Source organism: Ovis aries, chromosome 26 (assembly GCF_016772045.2).
Source record: "Ovis aries strain OAR_USU_Benz2616 breed Rambouillet chromosome 26, ARS-UI_Ramb_v3.0, whole genome shotgun sequence".
Lineage (NCBI taxonomy): Eukaryota > Metazoa > Chordata > Mammalia > Artiodactyla > Bovidae > Ovis > Ovis aries.
Genome location: NC_056079.1, coordinates 37,933,397 through 37,958,454, shown reverse-complemented (window position 1 = coordinate 37,958,454; position 25,058 = coordinate 37,933,397). Strand labels below are relative to the sequence as shown.

The 25,058-nt window shown below is 43.9% G+C and overlaps 1 protein-coding gene across 11 annotated transcripts in view; it reads right to left on the bottom strand.

The window, feature by feature from the left end:
- The window catches only part of PSD3 (pleckstrin and Sec7 domain containing 3), a 590,582-nt gene that overhangs the window by 324,029 nt on the left and 241,495 nt on the right, over positions 1 to 25,058 (bottom strand). Inside the window, exon 1 of one of the 11 annotated variants that reach the window (XM_042241266.2) lies at positions 6,572 to 6,843. The exons of 9 other annotated variants lie outside the window; for them this stretch is intronic. In XM_042241266.2, coding sequence (XP_042097200.1) covers positions 6,572 to 6,620 — 49 coding nt within the window. In that variant the 5' untranslated portion in view covers positions 6,621 to 6,843. One more of the 11 variants, XM_042241268.2, reaches the window with a different exon arrangement.

Sequence of the window (25,058 nt, the reverse complement as noted above, 5' to 3'; positions counted from 1 at the left end):
TGTTCAGTTGCGTCCGACTCTTTGGGATCCCATGGACTGCAGCCTGCCGGGCTCCTCTGTCCATGGGATTTTACAGTTCTCTAAGAAGACTGGAGAGGGCTGTCATTCCCTTCTCCAGGGGATCCTCCCAACTCAGGGATGGAACCCAGGTCTCTTGCATTGCAGGCAGATTCTTTACCATTTGAGCCACGAGGGGACCTTGAGGGCATTACGCTAAATGAAGTAAGTCAGAGAAAGACAAATACCATATGATCACTCTTATTTGTGAAATCTTAAAAAGAAAGAGCAAATCAAGATCACAGATACAAAGGACAGACTAGAAGTTACCAGGCGGCGGGGGTGAGGAGTAGGTGAAATGGGTGAAGTGGTTCAAAAAGTTACACACTTTCAATTACAAAATAATCAAGTGGATGCAATATATAGCCTGGGGGTCATGGTTAATAACACTGTATTGCATATTTGAAAGTGGGTAAAAGAGTAAATCTTAAAAGTCCTCATCACAAGAAAAAACCCTTTTATAACTATGGATGGTGATGGACACAAACATTATACAATATGTAATATTAAGCTGTATGTCTGAAACGAATTTAATGGTGTACATCAATTAAAACTCAAAAAAATTCTCAGGATCATGGGGAAACAAGCCTGCTCCAAAAGATGAGCTTCAGAAAAGCCCTGGCCCTTCGAAGAATGATCCTGTCTGAGGATCAGCAAATGAAATGGATTTCTTTCTACTCTGGGTAACAAACTCCTTCAAAGAAAAGGGCTGAAATGGAGGAGGCGGGGAGGAAGAAAAAAGAAAAAGAATGATTTGGCAAGCCTACTGCAGACTTGGTCACAGTTTCACAGTAGAAATGTGAAGTAAAGAAGTTTATCATGAGGGATTCTGAGCAACTGGATGCAGGCTTCCCAAAAGACTATGATGGCCACGTCCATGAAACAGCAATATACACATCATACGTTCCCCAGGAACTGGGCCGAGTCATTTTTAGGAAGGAAAAGGTTCTTCCTTTGTTCTGTCTTGTTGTACTGCCACTAGAACATAAACTCCAAAACAACTCTGTCTGATATCTTTACCATTATTATATCCCCAGAGCCTAGAATAACAGTACTAAGCAAAATGGATATTTGTTCAATCAGTGAATGAATGAAGACTGTCCTATAACCAACAGGATACCGTTCAATAGAATTTCAAAACAGAAACGGAAAGATGCTTCCCAAAACATAAGCAAAATACTACATGCCAATGCCACTCAAATTCTGTCCCCTACTCCCAAGGACAGGCTGAACAGAATGCTGGAGACACTGTGGGGGGTGGGGAGGTCCTTCCTAACTTTGGAACCACCCAATTCTTCCACTTCATCAGCCAGCATTTACTGTGCGCCAAGAATATGCTGAACACTGGAAAGCAGAGCGACAAGCAAGGCCATCACGGAGTTTGCAGTCCAGCAACTCCATCTGCACGTGTTGTCTACTCAGACGAAGTTTAAGCAGAGGTCAAGTTAAGTGGGGACAACTTGGCCATGGTTTTAGAATTCACCATAATCCTACATGGGCAATTACCACTAAACTTAAATTTCTCAGCTGATTATCTTACTCTCCAAATGCTATGCTGTTCCATATGGCAGTCACAGTCACATAAAATTACTTAAATTTAAATTAATTAAAATTAAATAAAATTGAAAATCCAGTGCTCCATATGTAGCTGGCTACAACATGGCAGCAGATTCAGAGAACGCTTTTCCATGCTCAGGAGAAGTCTATTTGAAAGCACTGCCCTAGAACCTTTCTACTCCAAGTGTGGCCGCGGAGCAGCAGCAGCAGCAGCAGCACCCAGGTGTTTGTTCAAAATGCAGACTCAGCTATCACTTCAGACCTTCCTAATCAGAATCTGAATCTCAAAAGAACCCCAGGTGATCCGCATACATTTAAAATATAGAAGCACTCCTCCAGAGAAGGACATCAATATCTATGAATTGTGCTGACTACATTTAAATAGTAGGTTTTTACTCTAAAAGATAATCTCAAGAGTTCCTACCTCCTGACTGAAAGGCCCAAGTGTTCAGTTAAGTAAACAAGTAAAGAAAAGAGGCAGTCTCTCCTTCCTGTGCAGAGAAAGGCTGTGCCTTCTGGTCCGGGTTTGCCTTCCAGCTGATCCAGCATCCTTTCAGCAGAGGAAGAGAGCCACCTAGACCGTGATGGGACCCTGTCTTTAGTTTATAGCTCACAGAGAATTTCTCTCAAAATGAATGATGGTCAACAACTCTACCCTTACACAGAAGACCATAAAGTTCTAAAAAAAAAAAAAAAAAAGACTACAAATGTAAAACTGAGCATTAGTAAATGCCTGTACATTAACATCTGTACATACCCTTAAAGAAATTACACTGGAGCTGAAAGGAAAGGAGCTGAGGGAAAGGTAAGGTTTTTCTATTTTTAAAAACTGGGATATTTTCCCAGACTTTGAATGTTCATGCCATTGGACAGATCACTTGTGAAATAAAAATGCACAGGCAAATTCACTTTCGTACAGCACTGTCAAGAGAATACTATTTCTTGTAAGCACGGTTCAGCAGATTTTCAGTCCTTTCTAAGTCATGGCTAACCTAGCCACTAGAAGTCCGCTTCTCTCCTTTCCCTGTAGGTTGTTCATAAATGCAATAACATCCACGGTGCTCTCTGTTCTCTAATGAATATCAGTTAGCAAACATCTTAAAAATCAGTTATTATGATAAAAGAACTATAAATTCTTAAGTTATTTCAACACTGGAAAGTGGACAGAACTTTCAGGCTTAAAGACACACTGCCCTTGGCCTGTCAAGGAAGAATTCAATCCCATAGACAGAGGGTGACTGATTTTTCCCCTTTAGTCTGAAATTTCATAAATTAATAAAAAAAAATTGAAGACAGAGGTCCAGTTTACAAAGCAACATAATAAGCCTTGCAGAGTAAAATATCTCAAATACATTTTACCTCTAAGTAATCATAATTCTTGGTCTCCCTGGTGGCTCAGTGGTAAAGAATCCACCTGCCAGTGCAGGAGATACAGGTTCCATCACTGATCTGGGAAGATCTCCTGAAGAAGGAAATGGCAGCCCACTCCAGGATTCCTGCCTGGAGAATCCCATGGACAGAGGAACCTATTGGGCTACAGTCCAAGGGGTCACAAAGAGTCAGACACAACTTATCAACTGAACAACACAACAACAAATCATAATCCATAACTGTGAATAATAAGGATCAATGCTTTTGTGTCTAATAATCAATAAACCCCTCCAGTAATACAGAGACGCATTCAGGATTTCAATTTGCAATGCAATAGGAAAAGTTGTATTTAAAAAAGAAAACAGAATAATAATCTATTTTTACTAAGCAACAGAAAACATATTCAGTATGAGAAAGTGACACAAAATGAGTATGAGTAATGACAATTTGCTAAGTGAGTAATCTAAGTCTATTATATTTTGGTACACACCCTTCACTCTAACGGAGAAGGCAATGGCACCCCACTCCAGTCCTCTTGCCTGGAAAATCCCATGGACGGAGGAGCCTGGTGGGCTCCCATCCATGGGGTCACTAGGAGTCTGACATGACTGAGCGACTTCACTTTCACTTTTCACTTTCATGCATTGGAGAAGGAAATGGCAACCCACTCCAGTGTTCTTGCCTGGAGAATCCCAGGGACGAGGGAGCCTGGTGGGCTGCCATCTATGGGGTTGCACAGAGTCGGACATGACTGAGGCGACTTAGCAGCAGCAGCAGCTTCACTTTAATAAAAGTCACACTGAAGAAGGCTGTATTTGAGGCTGCTGGCTATTATCTGGTCGCTAGCAACTCTCTAAAAAGCACAGATAGAGAAGGTATTTATGTACTACAAGACCCAGGAAAAGGTCTCCCAACCACTACACAAACTATTAGCATGCACAAGCAAGTAGAGACTGCTCCATTAATTGGACGTTTCTTCCCAAGTGATTAATAGTTACAGCTGTGCTCACCACAAACTCAATTTTATATACTAATGAATCAGAGCCCAATTTTTCTCCTTCGAGTCTAATCCCTGGGGAAATGAGACTAGCTTCCCATTCCGGTCAACTGCAGAGGAGCTCTCTATGAGCTGGGAATGGCAGCTCACAGCACCCGGAAGGGAAAAACATGAGCTAAAGAGCGGCCCAGCGATCCTAACCCCAGCTCTCCACCCACATGCAGAGCACTGGTGCTCACCCCGAGAGGAAATTCTAAGCTGCAGGAGTTGAATTCAGGTTTGACTTTAAAATCACTGTTTCTAAAGCTGGTTTCCTCTTCTCAGGCGGCAGCGTCTTGATCCACACCACCCACTCTCCTGTGTCTTCTTCCGTCTGCCCTTGTGCTTCTCCTACCAGACTTGCTGCTTCTGATCACCGCTGCTCTTCTGACTGCAAACATCCCAGCTTTTCCTACTTCTTCCTGCTAGGAATTCACGCTTTTCAAAAACCCAACTTTACGTTTTCATGTTTTCCAGCTTTACTGATGTAGCTGATAGCGGGCACTGGGTAGGTCAGGGAGTACAGCATGCCAGTTTGACACACCAGATTGAAAGCTGATCACCACTACAGCTTGAGCTAACACCACGGTCACATCACATCATTACCACTTCTCCTTTGCGGTGAAAACATTCAAGATCGACTCTCTTAGCAGCTTCGAAGTATATCATACAATATTATTAACTGTAATCACGATGATGTACATTAGAGCCCCAGAACTCACTCATCTTCTAACTGAACCTTTCCACCCTTGGGCCACCTTCTCATTTTCCCCACCTGACAGCCCCTTGTCACCACTACTCTACTCTCTGGAAATCCAATTTTTAAATTTCTCTGACTTTCACTTTTAAAAATTTTATTCCTGAAAGCAAATAAAGTTTAAACTTTTAAAGAACTCCATAGTCTTATTTATAGCAGGCTCTCTCCTGCTAAAGTCAACACAGATATGGTATGGTAGTACTAATATCAATTCTTACATATTTTATTAAATATTTTAATTTTGAAACTGATATTAAAGAAATTTAATACTTAAGACATTGACATTTGAAGTACTAATTCTTGTTTTAAAATCACAAATGCTAAGCAGCTGGAGTGCCCAGCAGTGATGAGCCGGTACAGCTGTGGACTTCCCTAAACCGCTGTGTGTCAAGACAGACGCCAGGCACAGTGGGAAACAACAGCTCCAGTCAGCCTCCCGCCTGTCGCAAGCCCCAGCAGGTCCATATTCGAGGTCAGTAGTTATGCTCAATAAGAGCATCCCACAGCTGTGCTAAGCATTCAGGCTGCAAGTCAACATGAGCAATGGTTCCAAGTATCTCTGAAAATGAAAATTTCAGGAAAGTCAACTTCCCTGATGAGAGAGAAATAAATCTTTAATTACTCTTAAGGGTGACACTCTTTAACAGATGAGAAGAACACACCCCGGTGTATAAACTGAGGAAAAATAAACCCCCAGCAGAGACCACCTCTGCCCAGGTGCTCTGCAAGCTAGAGTCTGTCCAGGCACCCAGGCAGAACGGGAGGAGAGCAGTCTGGGCTCTTTAAGAGAAGCTCCGCCCCTACTCCCATCCAAAGCCTCCACATCAGGTCTCTAAACTACAGGGGTAGCCGGTTTCTCTTTCTTTCTATATAATACGTCCAAAAATGGGGAGAAACGGGGTGATGGCACTCTGTGTTTCCCGGGGCGGGGGGAGGGACAATGAGAGGAAATAAAATTACAGGTAAGCATAATATTCTGCTTTCTACCTAAAAATAAATAATTTGAAAAATCCAATTTAGATGCTAAAATAAACATTCCAGGTGAAAGCCAGGGGAGGGACTGGGCGATGGCGCTCGGAGGGCAGGAGGGCGGCTGGGGAATTAAAGAACAGCTGGCGTGGGCAGCCCGGAATAAATGCGGAAGGTGCTTCTCTGGTCGGGATTCAGCAGAACCTCATCCAGCCCCAGCAGTCTCGCACTGGGATGGTCGAAAGACAAGACCAGCAACAAGCAAAAGCAGTCAACCATACAGAGGGATCATTTTACAGCAGCATTTTACAAGAGAGCGATATATAAAATCAATTTGCCTGCAGAGACCTACAAAGAGAGGTTACTCACAGAGATTACTGTAGCTCCAGCAGTTACCCATTGATCATAGAAAATGCCCCGTTCATCAGCTTAACGCTCGAGAAAAGTTAGCTAGAAGAGAAGCTGGCTAATTCAAAATCTGCCGTTCTAGTCAACTGGAAGCAAGTGAGTTTCAAAGGTCCTGGCAGCCCTGGGGCCCCGCACCGCGCGGGGTGGTGTCCACGGGCGCTCTGAGCTCAGGAGCCCGGCTGAGCCAGCGGCCGCCGCTCCCTTCACAAAGGCACGCAGCCTGCCCTCTCGCTCTCCCTGCCGGCCTCTGCGCTCTCTCTACCTTGGTAGCTTACCGAAAACAAGCACCGTAGGGCTTTTCTATATTTGTGAAAACTACTTCCGAGGAGATAATGGAGCTGACGGGAGTGAGCTTTAATGTAACCATTTCCCCGGTGCAGCAGCAAGGAGCCCAGCAAAGGCTGAGAGGACTGTACCATCCCGGGTGACATCAGAGGTGGGGCTGTCATCAGGATCACGCAGCATTTTCTCAGAGGCGAGGATGACACGTGGAAGGCGATGGAGGAGCTCCCTTTGAAAGGCTCTAATTCTTGTGTTACTTCAACAGAAAAGGCAAAAGCCAATGTCATGTGGGACGACTGCCATGGGAGGATTTCTAGCCTGCTTTCCCGCGCCTCGGCTCATTCCTTCTCCTCGGCTCTTGGCTAAATGACGCTGCCAACTAAAGTCATTTTACTGACGACTGCATTACGATTCCTGCGATTAAATTCATATTTGACGGGTAATTGGTATCAGTTGGAAAATGTGACATGATAAAATTCAAGGACATTAACATCTAATCTTAAATATAATGACATAAACTTGTACATCACTTAATGGTACCTTAGATGGACACAGTACCTTTCAATCTCAATAAAAATACTAAATGCAAAAACTAATAGTTCTACAGACGAGAAAAGCAAGGTGAAAAACAGCACAAGACACATAGCATAATGTAATAATACTGGTCCTTGGTCTTTGTAATGGAGGATAACACAAACATTAAAATATCTCATCTTCTATAATCTTAATATTCCAACCAGTTTAAAAAAGCAAAGGCCAATAACACAAAGCAACTGATGGTCATTTTCATTCATTCCATATACATTTACTGAGTACCTAACAAGTGCAAGATAATGTGCTAAGTTTAATTCGGAGTATATATTTCTGATAAATAATATAACCAGAATAGAAAATATTTATCAAACGCTTCCTAGTGCCAGGCACCACACTAAGCCGCTTCACTGTACTGACTCCTCTGTTCCTCCCAGCAGCTCTGTGGGATAGCCGCAGTAACTAACCCACTGTACAGGTGAGGCTACTGAGGCACAGTGTGCAGCTTGTATGAGGTTGTGCGGCTAACATGGCCAAAGGCAGGATTCAGAGGCAGACACTGAGGCTGCAAAGTCCGCTCTTTCAGGTCCTAAAGCAGCACTGACCCCTGAGGGCGTCCTTGTCAAGTAAAAGAATTCCAGAGGAAGAACAGTCTTCAGGATACGGAACCACAGCAAGTCAAAAACACCAAAAAGCCTGGCTCAAATATGAGAGGACAAAGGCAGAGGGAACACCCAGAGGAAGCACATGAAGACAGTGAAAACGACACCCAGGAGAGGAATTTCAGTGTTCGCAGCTCCAGTGACCTTGGGCCAATGGCTAAACCTTTCAGCTTCAGTTTCCTCACTTCTTATTTAAGTTATAAAAGCACAGTTAGACCATACAACCCAAACTTGCAGTCTGGGCTCCATCACTTTCCAGTTACGTCCTTTGAGCAGTTTATTTAACGACCCTGAGGGGATTCAGTCTCCTCATCCAAAAAGTAAACAGTGAGGTTGTCCTGAAGATTAACTATTCATATAAATATATAAAGCACCCACAATCGTAACTAGCATACAATAAAAGCTCGATTATCATTACTTATACTATAAATCATTACTTCTAGCATTATTATCTCATTTTTAAACTACAACTGGCAGCTTCCTCCCTTTTCTAAAACTTCTCCAAGAAGGGCTGCAATTTTTCCCCAGTCGGTAGGAAAAGCAAGAAAGGACAGCCTTTGCTGGCTTTATACAAACCCTAACCTGTCCATGAAACCCCACCTCCTGGTGAGATACAAGCCAAAGCTGCTGGGTGAGCTTTCCAAGAAAGCTCCTTACAGGGGGAAGAAACTCAAATACACAATTGAGGGCGCTTAATAAAGTTACTCTGATCACATAACACAACATAACCAAGATGATCCCCTTGAATGGGACTACCAGTGACCGTGAGGCAAGGACAACTATCTCAACCACATGAAGGCCTCATTTCCAAGTGTCTAGCATCTCACATGAGGCTTTAATGAACGGTATCTTTGACTGAGATCCTAAAACCCACCATTTTATTAGTAAAAAAAGTAAAGTCCGAAAACAAACGTGTTACACAGTCTCTAGTCTCTCGTGTACACTATCTTTAAAAAATATTCATATGGAAGCAGCACCTGAGTCTGCAAATGGGCTGGCAGTGCCGACCACAGAGAGCCGAAGGGCAGCAGGGCTCAGTGGGAGGCAGCGTCAGGGCAGAGAGAGGATGCTGAAGTCCTCGACCGTCTGGTTTTGATCTGTTTCTGCAATGCAATCTAATAAAGCTGCCATTACCCTTGAAAGACAGATAGTATCAACAATATTCAGACAAAAGGACCATTAAAAAATTTACAGAACAAATAAGAACTGTACAGGCTTTCTAAAAAAAAAAAAAGTTTGTCAACCAATATTCTATTTAAATGTCTTCTATAAAAGATAGCAACTCACTTTTCTAGAAACATCACTGACAAAATCAAGAAAGCTAGATTTATAAAATGTACTTTTTCATTAAATGAAAGTATATAACAGCCAACCACAACCAAATGTTTTTTAATGAAGAATGAAATGTAAATCATAAGAGCATTTTGAGTGCTAACATTAAGTTTATACTGACTCTATCTTCTTATGTTCTATTCTGATGCTCTGGCACTTTGGGCTCTGGTTTTGGGAGGCAGCCTCTCCCAGGGTAGCTACTTCCTGGAGGCAGGGAAGGACTCCCCTGGGAGTAAGCGAAATTCTGATGCACAAGCCGACCAACCCGACCAACCCAGAGCCTCAGCCGGGGAGCATCTCCTCCCCCAGCCTCTCCTTCAGGAGTCATTCCCTGCTCTAAATCACCCCAGGGCCTGGAGCTGGACAACTAGGAAGCACCCCTATAGACCTTAACCCCTGAAATCACATGTGTCAGTTTGACTTTCCATACCTGACTTCAAAGAAATCCTAAGTTCAAATCCCATAAGAAAGTTTTAGCAGACATGAATAATCAATTATTCTTGAGTAACAAATTTTCAATTAAGTTCAATGAATTTCTAGACTTTATAGTCACTAGTGCTGACAAGCTCTAGGTAATAAATTGCTACTTGATATAACGCATTATTTCTCAAAAATTTCTAACAAAGTAATACACATAGACAAGCAAACTAATTGTTATCCAATTTAATCCAAGATTTTAGAAGTAAAAATTTTTACAAATTAAGACTTGTAAAAAATTGTATAATGTCAATTTTATCACCACTACATATGAAATTTTATTATTTGCTTTTATTAATTACTAAATCCATGAGGAGTCAACAAGATTATCAGAACTGGTAACAATAGTTTCTTATTTGAAATAACTTTCTTTTACTGAGCAAATTTCAACAAATAAGACGTCAGTTTTCCTACCTCAAGTTATTTATCTTTTAATTCTGATTGTTAGATGTTACAAAAAATACTCATGACAATTTCAGGATTATAAAAATTTAGTTTTTACCTATTAGTCTATTGTTCCTACTACGTGCTCAGCTGCTCAACTGTGTCCGGCTCTTTGCAGCCCCATGGATGTTAGCCAACCAGGCTCCTCTGCCCACGGAATTCTCCAGGCAAGAACACTGGAGTGGGGTGCCTTTTCCTCCTCCAGGGGATCTTCCTGACTCAGGGATTGAACTAGTGTCTTTTGCATCTCTGGCAGCGGCAGGCAGATTCTCTACCACTGCGCCACCTGGGGAGCCCTTTACTACAAAGCACACACCCAATTAATAGTTTCACTTAATCCTTAAAATCCACTAAGAAGTAGAGATCAGGTACATCTAAATATAAGGCAATCCAAAGGACAAAATGTTGTTGGCTACACTGAATACACATACTTTAGGGATGTAGATTAAATAACCAAGTAGCTTCTCATAATATTTTATGTTAATAGTATACCTATACAAAATCAAATATTACACAAAATAAAAACACTTGCTTTTATTCACTTAAGTTTCAGAGAATTATCTTAGTAAAGCTTTTCACATGCAATTTGTCATTAGGATCTTTGTTACAGTATCATTTTGAGTTATATTACATCTTGGGTTCTGCCTTAAGTTGATACACAGCCATTTTAAAATCTATGTGATGATATAGCTGGAAATTCTATCCTAATGCACAGAATCCATTCACTAAGAGTGCTAAACTCACGGTCTGGCCCGTAAAAGTCACTTTTAAAAGCCAATTTACAGGGACATCCAACACAGACAACTCCAGGATTATTTCTTCAGGTATAATTGCTAATTGTGTGTTAAGTTTGCTTTCTCCTCTTTTTTTTAACTTATTTTAGTGATCTCTGTAAGCATCCCAATGAGAATTATCTGCAGTTATTTCAAGCTAATACGTATTCTCCGAAAGTTCTTTCTTACTCAAAAACAAGCAGAACATCCCTGATTCAGAAATGGTAGAAACCGGAATACAAAGTCACTCCTTTGCTGATAAGTTTTTAAGGAAAACATCTTTACCCTAGAGTGGGGACATACAGAATTTTTTTTAATTTTATTGAAGTTCAGTTAATTTATAATGTTGTGTTTAATTTCTGCTGCAATATCCTCTTTTTATATTCTTTTCCGTTGCGGTTTATCAGACCCTATTGGATATAGTTCCCCGTGCTATACAGTGGGACCTTGCTGTTTAAACATCCTAAGCATTGACAGAATAGTTTGCATCTGCTAGTCGCAAGCCCCCAGTCACGCCTTCCCTTCCCCTCCTCCCCCTCGGCAACCACAGATCTCTTCTCTATATTTGTGAGCGTGGTTCTGGCTCATAGATACGTTCACGCAAGTCATTCAGACTCCATATATAAGTGATAGCATACCGTACCTGTCTTTATCTTTCTGACATACTTTGCTTAGTGTGATAATCTCTAGGTCTACCCATGCTGCTGCTGCAAATGGCATTATGTCATCCTTTTTCATGGCTGAGTGATATCCCATTGCATATATGTACCACATCTTCTTTATCCATTCATCTGCTGATGGACCAGTGAACCAGTGAAGTTGCTCAGTCGTGTCTGACTCTTTGCGACCCCATGGACTAGAGTCTACCAGTCTCCTCCATCCATGGAATTCTCCAAGCAAGAGTCCTGGAGTGGGTTGCCATTTCCTTCTCCAGGGGATCTTCCCAGCCCAGGGATTACCCAGGTCTCCCACACTGCAGGCAGACGCTTTACTGTCTGAGCCCCCAGGGAGGTCCTTATTGATGGGCATTTGGTTTGTTTTCGGGTCTTAGCTATTGTAAATATTGCTGCTGTGAACATATGAATGCATGTATCAAAAATTCTAGTTTCGTCTGGGCATATGCCCAGGGGTGGGGTTGCTGCATTATATGGTAGCCCTATTTTTAGTGTTTTGAGGAACATCCATATTGTTTTCCACAGTGGCTGCGCCAATTTATAGTCCCAGCTACAGTGTATAAGTGGGTTCTCAGGATAGAGAGGATACTAACTCCCTTTTACAGATAAGAGCACAGACAGAGTTTAAGCCTCCAGCCAACACACAGTTAGAAGATAAAAGAAGGATAAGTAATACCCCTCAGAAGGAAAAGGAATTTAGTTGGCAGCCCAACATGAGTATGCAGAGAGCAGAAGGAAACAAAGCTTCTACTTCACACTGGGCTGTACTTTATTTCTGTCTGTTACTCTACCACATGGTGCAAATTTAAACATTTTTCTCTTGTTGCTCCCATCAGTTTATTTACAATAATACTTACCTTGTCTTTTATTACATAAACCATGTAAACATCATTTATAATGAATATCCAACATGCCGTTTATAAATAGTAATATAATTCAGTTATCGTTGACTAGTCTGATTATTCCCAATATTATCTTCGGTAGACTCTTACATGAACACTGGCTAATCGATATTACTCAGAATATAATCAAAATATAAGCCTCACTGCCTCAAAGGCAACTTCCACAAAGTAAGTGATTCGTGTCTGTCTTGTTCAGCCCTGTACTCTGAGACATCTAGGAAATATAGACGTCAGACTGCAAAGTCAGGCCACGATGGCAAAACACTCAAGGGAACTTTTCTATGCGGTAGACAAGGAGAATTTCTATGGTCAGTCGGGAAACTGCCTTCCTCATGTTTGCGGCTGGGGTGAAACAGGACCCAGGGGACCAGCACAGAAGGAATGATTCAGAGTCCAGCTAAAGCAGTGACCGCACCAAAGACAGAACCTGAAAGCGAGTTCTCGGAGGAACGGAACCTTCCCCAAAGTGGAAAAGCCAGTCATAATCCAAATGGCATTTAAGGGAGTAACTAAAGTAGCCCGAAGGGCCCTAAGATCCGCACTCATCAAGCCAGCCTTTAGTCAACTTAGGACTGTAATTCTCTCTCCTGGAAACTCCTTTACTTATTTCCTATTTCTTTTTTTTTTCTTTCAGTAAGAGATACTGTTCATAAACGCTCACCATGTTTGGACAAGGAATTCTGCTTTCCTGAGCCTCAGTTTTCACGTATTACTTTAACAGTAAAGTCGAGTTTTCCAGCCTTTTGTACTCAATAAAATAAAAATTTGCAATTAATTTTGAACATGACTTGAACAATTAATCACTGTAGATAAACAAGATGTTTACTTCAAGGGGTGCTGTAAGGTTACACTGAGAAGGCTGCCTGGAAAAGTTACCTGAAAACTACAAGACGGTGTCCAGATCTGACATCCACCTGAGCCCAGTCCATTTCACACTTCCGCTGAGCGGAAATGCTCATCGTATGCAGACCACCAGGCAGGAAAAGGGGGCTTCCCAGGTTGTCCAGTGGTAAAGCAGGAGACACAGGAGACCTGGGTTCAATCCCTGGTTTGGGGAGATCCCCTGGAGAAGGAAATGGCAACTCACTCCAGGATTTTTGCCTGGAAAATTCCATGGACAGAGGAGCCTGGCAGGCTACAGTTCATGGGGTCGCAAAGAGCTGGACACAACTGAGCAACTGAGCACATGTGTCCACACACAGGAAAAGGGAAAGATGTCAGGATCTTAGAAGAAAAATACCATCAGCCAAACCAGACCACGAGGCAAAGGTCTAGAGCTGGACTGGGATGATAGGACAAGGAGGAAAAACAAACTCTAGGCCAGTTTGTATTCTTTAACTACAGCTTGGAGAAAGCCAAACAAAGTAAATCTTGCCGAGTAAAATTAGGTGTCAACAAGGCTTCATCCCCATTTGTGTTGGCAAAAAGACCACTCATCTTATGATAATGAAAACATAATGAGAAAAACATGCCACGTACCCACAGCTAGAAGCAGGTCCCATACAATCTAATTAGCTCACCTCGGTAGAGGTCTCAGGAGTCCAGAAGGGATGGGTGTCTCAGGCTGAGTGGGAGGGAAGATTCAGGGCTCTCTCTAGAGAGCCCTTGGGAGCTGCCCTACCCTTCTCCACAGACCGGGTCAAGTTCCTGCCATTCACAAGCCACGTGCTACACTCCCACACCACCTCACCCACCGCTGTCACTCCTGGAAGGCACTGCCAAGAAGAAGGAACCTGGACTAAGCAAACAGATTCTCTCTTTCTCAGGAACCTGCAAGGCATGTGAGCAATCAAGGGCAGCCTACTCTCTGAACTGGGCCTACTATTATCGGGAAATTGGGTCTGTCCGGAGAATCCCAGGGACGGGGGAGCCTAGTGGGCTGCCGTCTATGGGGTCGCAGAGAGTCGGACAGAACTGAAGCCACTTAGTAGCAGCAGCAGCAGCAGTGAAGCAGAAAAAAGCAGAGTAGATAACTTCTAACTACCTGACGCGTGTCCCATGTTACACACCCAGCATGCCGAAACCAGCGGACTTCCCTATAAAACCGGCTCCAGGGAGAGAATTCCTTTCTCCTTTTCACCATTTCCCCTCCAGTCACTTTAGTGCCGGCCTTCAGGTCCTCGTATATTCCCTCGACTCTGCCATATCTGTCATCCCCAAGACTATTATTTTCTTACAATCTCATGCAACTACCCCCCCATTCTTATTACTATCTCTTCCTACAACAGATACCATCTCTTCTCCAGGGCGCTTCAGGAGTTAACTCTTGATCCTAAACAGCCTACCCTCCTCAACACGAATTCAGGCTTCCCTGGTGGCTCAGAGGTTAAAGTGTCTGCCTCTAGTGCAGGAGACCTGGGTTCGATCCCTGGATCAGGAAGATCCTCTGGAGAAGGAAATGGCAACCCACTCCAGTATTCTTGCCTGGAGAATCCCATGGATGGAGGAGGTTGGTGGGCTACAGTCCACAGGGTCGCAAAGAGTTGGACACGACTGAGCGACTTAACTAACGCGCTCTGAGCAACTTCACTGGATTAATCTTCCTAACACACTCTTCCAATGGTACTGTTGTTACTACTGTCCCCTATATACCTAATCCTTTCCCCCAAACAAAACAAATTTTAAATGGATCCCCAATGCAACTAAACTAAAGCTGTAATTCTTTAACTCAGGAATCGGTAGACTTTTTCTGTAAAGGACCAAACAGCAAATATTTTTAGCTCCATGGGCCATATAGTCTCGATGCAAATACGCAATTCGGCCATTATAGCAAAAACAGTCAGAGACGATCGTAAATTAACCCATGGCTGTGTCCCAATAAAACATCTTCTATTAATACAAAGAGAAGAAATGAGCAGGATTTGGCCCAAGGGCCATAGGTTACCAACTCCTGCTTTATAAACCCAGTCACTCAAGACCCTTAGCAACCTGGCCACAAACCACCCTCATCTTATTCCCACACTGCCATCTTGATGGCACTAAGTATCAGATTTTTCTTTTAAAATAAACACACTGCTGTTGTTGTTTAGTCACTACATTGTGTCTGACTCTTTGCGACCCCATGAACTGTAGCCTGCTAGGCTCCTCTGTCCATGGGATTTCCCAGGCAAGAATACTTGAGTGGGTTGCCATTTCCCTCTCCAGGAGATCTTTCTGACCCAGGGATCAAGCCCACATCTCCTCATTGCAGGTGGATTCTTTACCGCTGAGCCACTAGGGAAGACCCATAACAAACACATAGCAAGTAAAACTAAGAATGCTATAAGAAAAGAGCAGTTTTATAAACTAAAACACTGAGAACAGAGGGGCGAAGCAGCTTCCAGCCAGGACCAGAAGCCAGGAAAAGAGCCACGACCTACTGCTGCCTCTCTGTAGGTCAACTCAGTGTCCCCCCAAAGGGCAAAATCACAGCAGACTTTGTTTCAACCAGTTATTCCCTCCTCCCCAGACTCTCTCTGACCATCTGTTATGTCCCCACGCAAATCCCCCTTCTCACTGAAGTCCTCCAGGCTTGACCCAACTCACAGTGACCATTCCCTCTCATCTATTCTTAAAGCAGGTAGGTATTGCTTCTTTTCTTTGGGTCCTCATACATTGAAGCTTTCAAACTGTGATGCTGGAGAAGACTCTTGAGAGTCCCTTGGACAGCAAGGAGATCAAACCAGTCAATCTTCAAGGAAATCAACCCTAAATATTCATTGGAAGGACTGATAATGAAGCTGGAGCTCCAGTACTTTGGCCACCTGATGGGAAGAGTTGACTCACTGGAAAAGACCCTGACCCTGGGAAAGACTGAAGGCAGGAGAAGGGGGAGAAAGAGGGTGAGATGGTTGGATGGCATCACCAACTCACTGGACATGAGTTTAAGCTAACTCCAGGAGATAGGGAAGGACAGGAAAGCCTGGCATGCTGCAGTCCATGGGGTCACAAAGAATCAGACACGACTCAGCAACTGAACAACAACAAAGCATTCATGATTTCATACTGTCTTCCCCATCTACTTATGCTGCATCTTCACAGACTAGGTAAGTACTGCAGCGTTTAGAAGTTAAAAGATATTCATTCATATTCATTCATTCTTCACTAGGATGATGATGTTAATTTACAAGGCAATCCATGGATATGTGGACCTAAAATAATTTTCATCAATTCCCACATTTATACAGATTATACCAGGTAGTCTCTGTATAGTAAATATATCAATTTAATGGAGAAAGAAACTAAAAGCGTTAAGTTAATCCCTTTGACTTTTCCAGTGTGAGGTACTTCTTGCAAAAACAATAATGACTATAAACTCACTAATTCAAGTACTTAAAAGAGTTTGTTTTATGAGAAACACCCCCTTAATGTCATTGATTTAGGATAATAGTTGAATCTGTAGGACTAGGAAAATATAATCCTCAGAGAAGTGGTTCTTTTTTGGCATTATGGATCTCTTTGAGAAAGGTATGGCTCCTCTCCCAATAAAACATCCAGATAAATATTTATACAAACTCTGCATTAAATGTCTGGGGGCTTACAGACCCTCTGAAGTTAAGAAACCCCCTTCATATTAGGCACTCACAGACCTCACTCACCTAAGAAAATTTCCTTTTAATTCACATTATTCAACTTTCAATGCACCAAGAGGACCTAGCACCAAGGGGGCAGGAGGAGAAGGGGACGACAGAGGATGAGATGGCTGGATGGCATCACTGACTCGATGGACATGAGTCTGAGTGAACTCCGGGAGTTGGTGATGGACAGGGAGGCCTGGCATGCTGCGATTCATGGGGCGTGCTGCGATTCATGGGGTCGCAAAGAGTCAGACACGACTGAGCGACTGAACTGAACTGAACTGAACTGAACTATATCCCAATTAGCAGATGTTGGAGGGGAGGGGGAAATGACAGCAATGACAGAGATTTCATTTCATGTCACTGCCTGCAAGAAAAGCGTGGTGACTAGACACACATCACTCAGAAGGAGCCACACACATTACCACAAGACCCTGCACAGCAGAAGCGGCAATTCCACCTCCTAAAACACCCATGCTGAGAAAATCAGCAGGAGCAACTAATTATAAAATGTCTCTTTAAAATTCAAATTCGTAAATAAAAATGAGTTCTTGAAATAAACACCAAGGGAGTAACACACACACACACTGTAAATAAATATTAATGATACATACATAGCTGCTGAACTGTAATTCCCTTTTAAGTAAAACTAATCTGTTAAATGCTTTGCTAAATCGGATTTAATTTTTATATCTTTTGCACTCAGCACACGACAATGAGAGCAAGATGTCACAAAAATCTAAATTTTAAGACCGAACATTAAAATAGCTGGAGCTTCCCAGGTGGCTCAGTGGTAAAGAATCTGCCTGCCAGTGCAGGAGGCATAGGAGATGCAGGTTCAATCCCTGGGTCGGGAAGATCCTCTGGAGAAGGAAATGGCAACCTGATACAGGATTCTAGCCTGGAGAATCCCAAGAACAGCGGAGCCTGGCGGGATACTGTCCATGGGGTCGCAGAGTCGGACATGACTGAGCAGCATATATACTTGTTACGTGGTAAGGGGTGGGGCGGGGCGGTGGTGGGGTGAGGGCGGGGCGGGGCGGGGCGGGGCGAGGTTAAAGACACATAGCAATGGTGGTTCTTGGATCTGCACTCAGCCACGCCCTATTGATGCAGGGAGGAAGGCAATTCAATTCTGACTCTATTGGAAACTGTTTCTTCAACTTGCTTTTGGCTGCTTTTATTATTATAATCATACTTAATGCCTCGCCTGGAGGATCCTGCCCCTCTGCTTGACTATAAAGTTTTAGTCTTTGTTCAGCTCAGAGATAGCTTGTCCCTACCAACCTGTGAATAGAAGAGATTAACACACCCTTTTCAAAGGCAGGCCATTCTCTCAGAGATGTTTCGCAAGACTGAAGACCCTTTTACTTTACCTCCCCGCTGCCTCTCCCTCTCTATTCTGCCTTCCGACTTGAATTCCTCATTGCTTCTTTCCCTCTGATCTATAAAAGAACCTGACATCCAAACCCCAATAAGACGGTTATTTTGAGGCACTAGCGTGCTATCTTCTCAGTCAGCTGCTCTCTGATTAAAGTCTCCTCTTTGCTTCAACACCTCCTCTCTTTTGGCCTGTCCTGAAGCGAGTGGAGCGAGCTTGGGACTCAGTAACACCATTACTATTACACTATAAAATGTTAAAATCAAACTGTCTGTAGAGGTAATAACCCACTCTGAATAGGTCAATTTATGAATTTGGAATTGCCAAAACAACCAGATTCCAATCAAGGTAACCAGCTATGATCTCAGTAACATTTAGTGAAAGAAAAACCTTTCATAAACTTGAGCCTTTCAGAATCACTAATTCAATGTCAGAGACAGACTGTAAGGTACAGTGGGGAACCCCCACCAAAGACAGCGGTCATCAGTCAAGTTGATAGGGGTTATATAAAGCTTCTCAAGATATACACTTTCAATGGCGGTGACTTCAGTTCAGTTCAGTTCAGTCGCTCAGTCGTGTCCAACTATTTCCGACCACATGAATTAACTGCAGCACGCCAGGCCTCCCTGTCCATCACCAACTCTGGGAGTTCACCCAATCTCATGTTCATCGAGTCGGTGATGCCATCCAGCCATCTCTTCTGTCGTCCCCTTCTCCTCCTACCCCCAATCCCTCCCAGCATCAGAGTCTTTTCCAATGAGTCAACTCTTCGCATCAGGTGGCCAAAGTATTGGAGTTTCAGCTTTAGCATGACCGCTGAACTTACTTAAAGCCTTCCAGGATCACAGCTCTGCCTGCAATGCAGGAGAGCCCTATTTGATTCCTGGGTTGGGAAGATCCCCTGGAGAAGGGATAGGCTACCCATTCCAGTAGTCTGGGGCTTCCCTTGTGGCTCAGCTGGTAAAGAATCTGCCTGCAATGCGGGACACCTGGGATCCATCCCTGGGTTGGGAAGATCCCCTGGAGAAGGGAAAGGCTACTCACTCCAGTATTATGGCCTGGAAAACTCCATGGGCTGTATAGTCTGTGGGGCCATAAAGAGCCGGACACAAATCAGCCAGTTTCACTTTAACGATCACCGCTTAATTCACTTTATCCGAGCCCCTTTCCGCCGTCCTCCACAACTTCACTCTAATCTCCTCCTAGAACAGAACATCCTCCCCATTCTTTCCATATATTCAAACACTGCCTAGCCTGCAAGCCACAGAATGAACGAACGCCCCTCCCAGAAACCTCTGCGCGCGCCATCACCAAGGCACAGAACGAACGAGCATCCCCCCCAGAAGCCTCTGCGCGTGCCGTCACGCCCTGCTGCACTCGCCCTGTACTGTACACAGTAGGACCACACACCCCTGACCACCTAGGCTGCTCCTGCCTTCAACAGTTTGCCCCCTGATAAGAGCCTACGCGTGGTCATTAGCGTGGAGTTAGTCACTGGCTCATGAGAGTCACACCAACTATCTGGCACTCAATCACACATCATCTATTTAATGGCTCCAAGCATGAATGTTATCTTGCCTGTATAGTTCATTGGCTTTTCATAATCAGCGATTAGCAGTGTCGAGCACATAGCAAATACTCAGTAACTATTTGCAGAAATTAACCAAATGTATTAAACAAGAAAAACTCATTTCCTGCCCCTCCTCTTCTCCCCCACTATATCTAGATATAAGAACCAAGCCTATACAAATCTCAGCTCCCAAAGAATTCTGGGGAACTTTCCACAACAAAGTCTCTAATCTTTTTTTTTTTTTTTCCTTAACCAGAAAATGAAAACAGGGTCTCAATCTCAACTGTATTCATTTTGACAGGACTAACTCAGAGTTCACCATACAGCTGTTCCAGGGACAGCTGAGGGGCCATACTTAAGATTTTTAACAATCCATCATTGGAAGGGGTAGCTCTCTAAACTGCTTTTCCCGGTACAGCTGGGCTATGCGCTGAGTGGTCCCTCAGTTCAGTTCAGTCGCTCAGTCGTGTCCGACTCTTTGCGACCCCATGAATCGAAGCCCGCCAGGCCTCCTTGTCCATCACCAATTCCCGGAGTTTACCCAAACTCATGTCCATCCAGTCAGTGATGCCATTCAGCCATCTCATCCTCTGTTGTCCCCTTCTCCTCCCGGCCCCAATCCCTCCCAGCATCAGGGTCTTTTCCAATGAGTCAGCTCTTTGCATGAGGTGGCCCAAGTATTGGTCCCTACTCCCCTTTCAACCAACAGAAACATTTTTTAAAATAGTTTGCAATGTTTCTGATGCACTGAAATAAAAGTTTAAGAGTTGCCCCTGGCCTCAAGGACACGACTGTCTTATCGGTGAACCAAGCCTGAAGGCACACTGCAATATATGAAGAGCATAAGGAAAAACAATGTTTGAGGGAGGCACAGACAAGGCAGCCATGGAAAAGGGTGCCGGGTCTTGTCCACTGTTACCCTGCATCTTGCCAAGAAACCTCTAATTCTACAATGTTGAATGCAAATAGCAATTTTAATTTATGTTTCAGTGTTTTATGTATTTTTTACTTCTGTCATCTTCCTCGCATTTTAATTTCCCTCTGCTTAAATGTGGGAAGTGGGTTGTTGAAAATTACACTCCAAGGAAAGGAAGCAGGCTGGGTGCTCTGATCACAGTGGGTAAAAAATGTAGACACTTCAGTACCCTGCCCATCTAGCGTCTGCTTTCCTCCAACTTCATTGCCCTAATGCTGCCAAGCGAAAGGAGCAGGTACTAAGCAATCCGGTGCTTCAGGCCACGCCTGCTTTCCCTGCCAGAGGAAAACTACAAGGAGCTGTTGTGCTGATCTACGTCCCTAACCAAAGAATGAACTGGAAATCTTATCGACCAACAGCTTCGTTTTTTTAAGCAGTAAAACTGTGCCTTCAGAATGATGTTGCCACAGAAGCCCAATATGTAAAACAGATAAAAGAGAGGGTGCTAGATTTCCCTGTGGTCCGGTGATTTAAGAATCCACCGGCCAGCGCAGGGGACGTGGGTTCTATCCCTGGTCAGGGAACATTCTGTATGCTGTGGGGCAACTAAGCCGACGTGCCACAATTACGGAACCCCGCACTCTAGAGCCCGTGCTCCGCAACGAGAAGCCACCATGGTGAGAAGCCAAGCGCTGCAACAGAGAGCAGCCTCCGTTACTGCAACAGAGACAGCCTCCTTCACTGCAACAGAGACAGCCTTCACACAGCAATGAAGACCCAGTGCAGCCAAAAGTAAACATTTTTTTTAAAGAGGGGGTGCCTTTGGTTAACTGGAGTAGGGCAGGGATTCATACCACCATCACCTCATTTCCCAATGCTCAGGGAACCACAAAGACCATGGTTTAAAGATTTTTTTAAACAGTGAAGCCAGAAGAGTCAGTTACTCAATATCATACTACTGATTAATGACAAAGTCATAATCACAATCCAATTTCATCTGAAGTCAGTAGGCTAGCAATTGGGGTACAAGGGCATCACACTCTGATTCTTTGTGATGCTATAGGATGGGGTGGGAAGACATGGGCTCTGAAGTTACGCTCAAATGGACATCCCAGTTCCATGATTTACGTGTTACCTAAGGATAAATTATTTAAACCTCACTGAGCCTCATCTGTGAAATAAAGGGGTTGGAGAACCAGCATCAGAGGACTCTTCTGAGGGTTAAAGAACAACCAATATAAAAATTTCCTGGCAGAGTATCTTTTACATAATAGGTGTGTGTTCCCAGGTGGCTCAGTGGTAATGAATCTACCTACCAGTGCAAGAAATGCAGGTTCAATCCCTGGGTCAGTAAGATCCCCTGGAGAAGGAAATGGCAACCCATCCAATATTCTTGCCTGGGAAATCTCATGGACAGAGGAGCCTGGCTACAGTCCATGGGGTCACAAGGTGTCAGACAGGAGTGAGTGGCTGAGCACACACACAACACACACATATAAAACACCCAACTCAAGACTGAACCAAAAAATTAAGGGAAATATGCCGTTCACTTTGTCAGTCATTAATTTAACAGAGGACAAAAGAAGGCAACAACTAAAAAGTTACCAGAAACAGCCAATTTATGATCTTCCATATTCAGTTCAGTTCAGTTGCTCAGTCATGTCCGACTCTTTGCGACCCCATGAATCGCATCACGCCAGGCCTCCCTGTCCATCACCATCTCCCGGAGTTCACTCAGACTCACGTCCATCGAGTCAGTGATGCCATCCAACCATCTCATCCTCTGTCACCCCCTTTTCCTCCTGCCCCCAACCCCTCCCAGCATCAGAGTCTTTTCCAATGAGTCAACTCTTCACATGAGGTGGCCAAAGTACTAGAGTTTCAGCTTTAGCATCAGTCCTTCCAAAGAACACTCATGGCTGGTCTCCTTTAGAATGGACTGGTTGGATCTTCTTGCAGTCCAAGGGACTCTCAAGAGTCTTCTCCAACACCACAGTTCAAAAGCATCAAATCTTCGGCACTCAGCTTTCTTCACAGTCCAACTCTCACATCCATACATGACCACTGGAAAAACCATAGCCTTGACTAGACGGACCTTTGTTGGCAAAATAATGTCTCTGCTTTTGAATATGCTGTCTAGGTTGGTCATAACTTTTCTTCCAAGGAGTAAGTGTCTTTTAATTTCATGGATCTTCCGTATTAGTCTTTCAATTATGACAATAGTACTCAGTTCCTCAAAACTTTTTGTAAAATTTATATATGAGGAAAAAAAGACCAGACTAGCTCTCATATATTATTTAATGCGTATTTTATTCAAGCATTATTATTATCAGAGCGTGTCCATCTGAGAATATAGCTGGTTAATATTTCTATTTCAAAAACGTGAATGTTTTTACCATGAAAATTCCAAATCTTTAATTTTGTAACATCATAATGAGATTAAAATACCACAGATTTAATGTATATTTGTACACCATTGGAATTTTTATAAACCTTCAGATTAGATGAAGCAGAAAGAACAAAGGCATACTAACTGACCTCCAGAGCAAGTCTGAAAGAAATCTGCAGCAGGAAAAGCAAATAGCACTTGGCAATTTGAGAACTGCTACAAAACTGTGTTACACACTCTGTCCAGCAGAGAGAGGTGTTGTTTAACTAGTACCAGAACTCAGACCTACAGCTTTGTACTTGAACTTCTTTCCAAGCTTTCAGGAAAAAAAAAAAAAAGAAAAAAAAATATATATATATAAACTAATTGAAGAAAAACCTAGAAATCTGCCATGAGGGATCCATAATTAGGTTAAAATGATATCAAAGTATGGCCCACCTTTCCAAGATCTTCAAGGGCTTCCCTTGGGGCTCAGCTAGTAAAGAATCTGCCTGCAACGTGGGAGACCTAGGTCTGATTCCTGGGTTGGGAAGATCTCCTGGAGAAGGGATAAGCTATCCACTCCAGTATTCTTGGGCTTCCCTGGTGACTCAGCTGGTAAAGAATCTGCCTACAATGTGGAAGACCTGGGTTTGAGACCTGGGTTCGATCCCTGGGTTGGGAAAACCCCCTGGAGAAGGGAAAGGCTAACCCACTCCAGTATTCTGGCCTGGAGAATTCCATGGACTGTATAGTCCATGGGGTCACAAAGGGTCGAACACGACTGAGCGACTTTCAAGATTACTTGTGCCAAAGAACCTGTTGCACCCTTGGGTGCAAGACAGCCCGAGAAGGAACAAAGGGGCACCAGGTCCAGCTCCAGCTGGCCAGGCCTGCTACTGTCCTGAGCAGCCCCCAGCCTCATTCATGCCTAATGCTGGAGTCCAAAGAAGCGGGTGAACAGTGGCAGCTGGGTCCCTAATTTCATCACACTCTGTGTGTGTGTGTGTGTGTGTGTGTGTGTGTGTGTGTTAGTCACTTCAGTCATGTCCAACTCTGTGTGACCCCATGGACTGTAGCCCACCGGGCTCCTCTGTCCATGAGATTTTCCAGGCAAGGATACTGGAGTGGGTTGCCATTCCCTTCTCTGGGGGATCTTCCTGATGGAGGGCTTGAACCCAGGTCTTCCGCACTGCAGGCAGATTGTTTACCGTTTGAGCTACCTGGGAAGCCCTCACATTTTTTAAACTATACCTTGTTGCTCAAGGCACGCCAGTCCTTGAATTAAATACCTACCCTCCCCACCACCCATAAAAACATCCTCACTTAGCAGTAAATACATACTGAATTTTAGCTTGAGAGACCCAGTTACTGTCCTGTCACAGTGACAAAAGTCCAAAGTGGGTGCCAGGCGGGGAGGGACACAGGGCAGGCAAACCCCACATGTAGAGGTCTGCAGCCATCTACCTCGAGTGATTTCAACAGTCATTATGATCATTTCAGATCGTGCTGTTGACCTAGACAACTTCATACATACACACACACCCATATCTGATACCTGCAGACGGAGATATCTAAATGCACACACATCTATGTCTCTGTTTTACTGCATTCGGTCACCTCCTAACTGCTGGACGCTTCAGCTCTCAGCATCTCACAGACCCCTCGCTTCCTCATATGCTTCCACGAGTCACCTGTCCTCCCCCCAGGCCAAGAACAGTCTCACTTTTCTTCAAAGACCTCAAGCATTTCCTCCCTCTGGTTTTCCCCCAAAAGACTGACCGATCTCAGCCATCTGATACCGCTTCAGGAACACTTCAAAGACTGTACTTTCCAAAAATGAAGCCCCTCCTGTCAGAGTGGACCCCGTGTGACTGGCTGAGAGAAGCCCCTGCATCCAGTAAGAGAGGATGAGCGACACCAGGGAAGTCTGGGAGGCGCGGGTGGGTTCGTGTGCCACCTCTTCTTTCTCTCCTTGCAGCTCAGCGTGGCTCCACAAATATTCCAACAGCTGACGGGACCCAACCCCTCATTA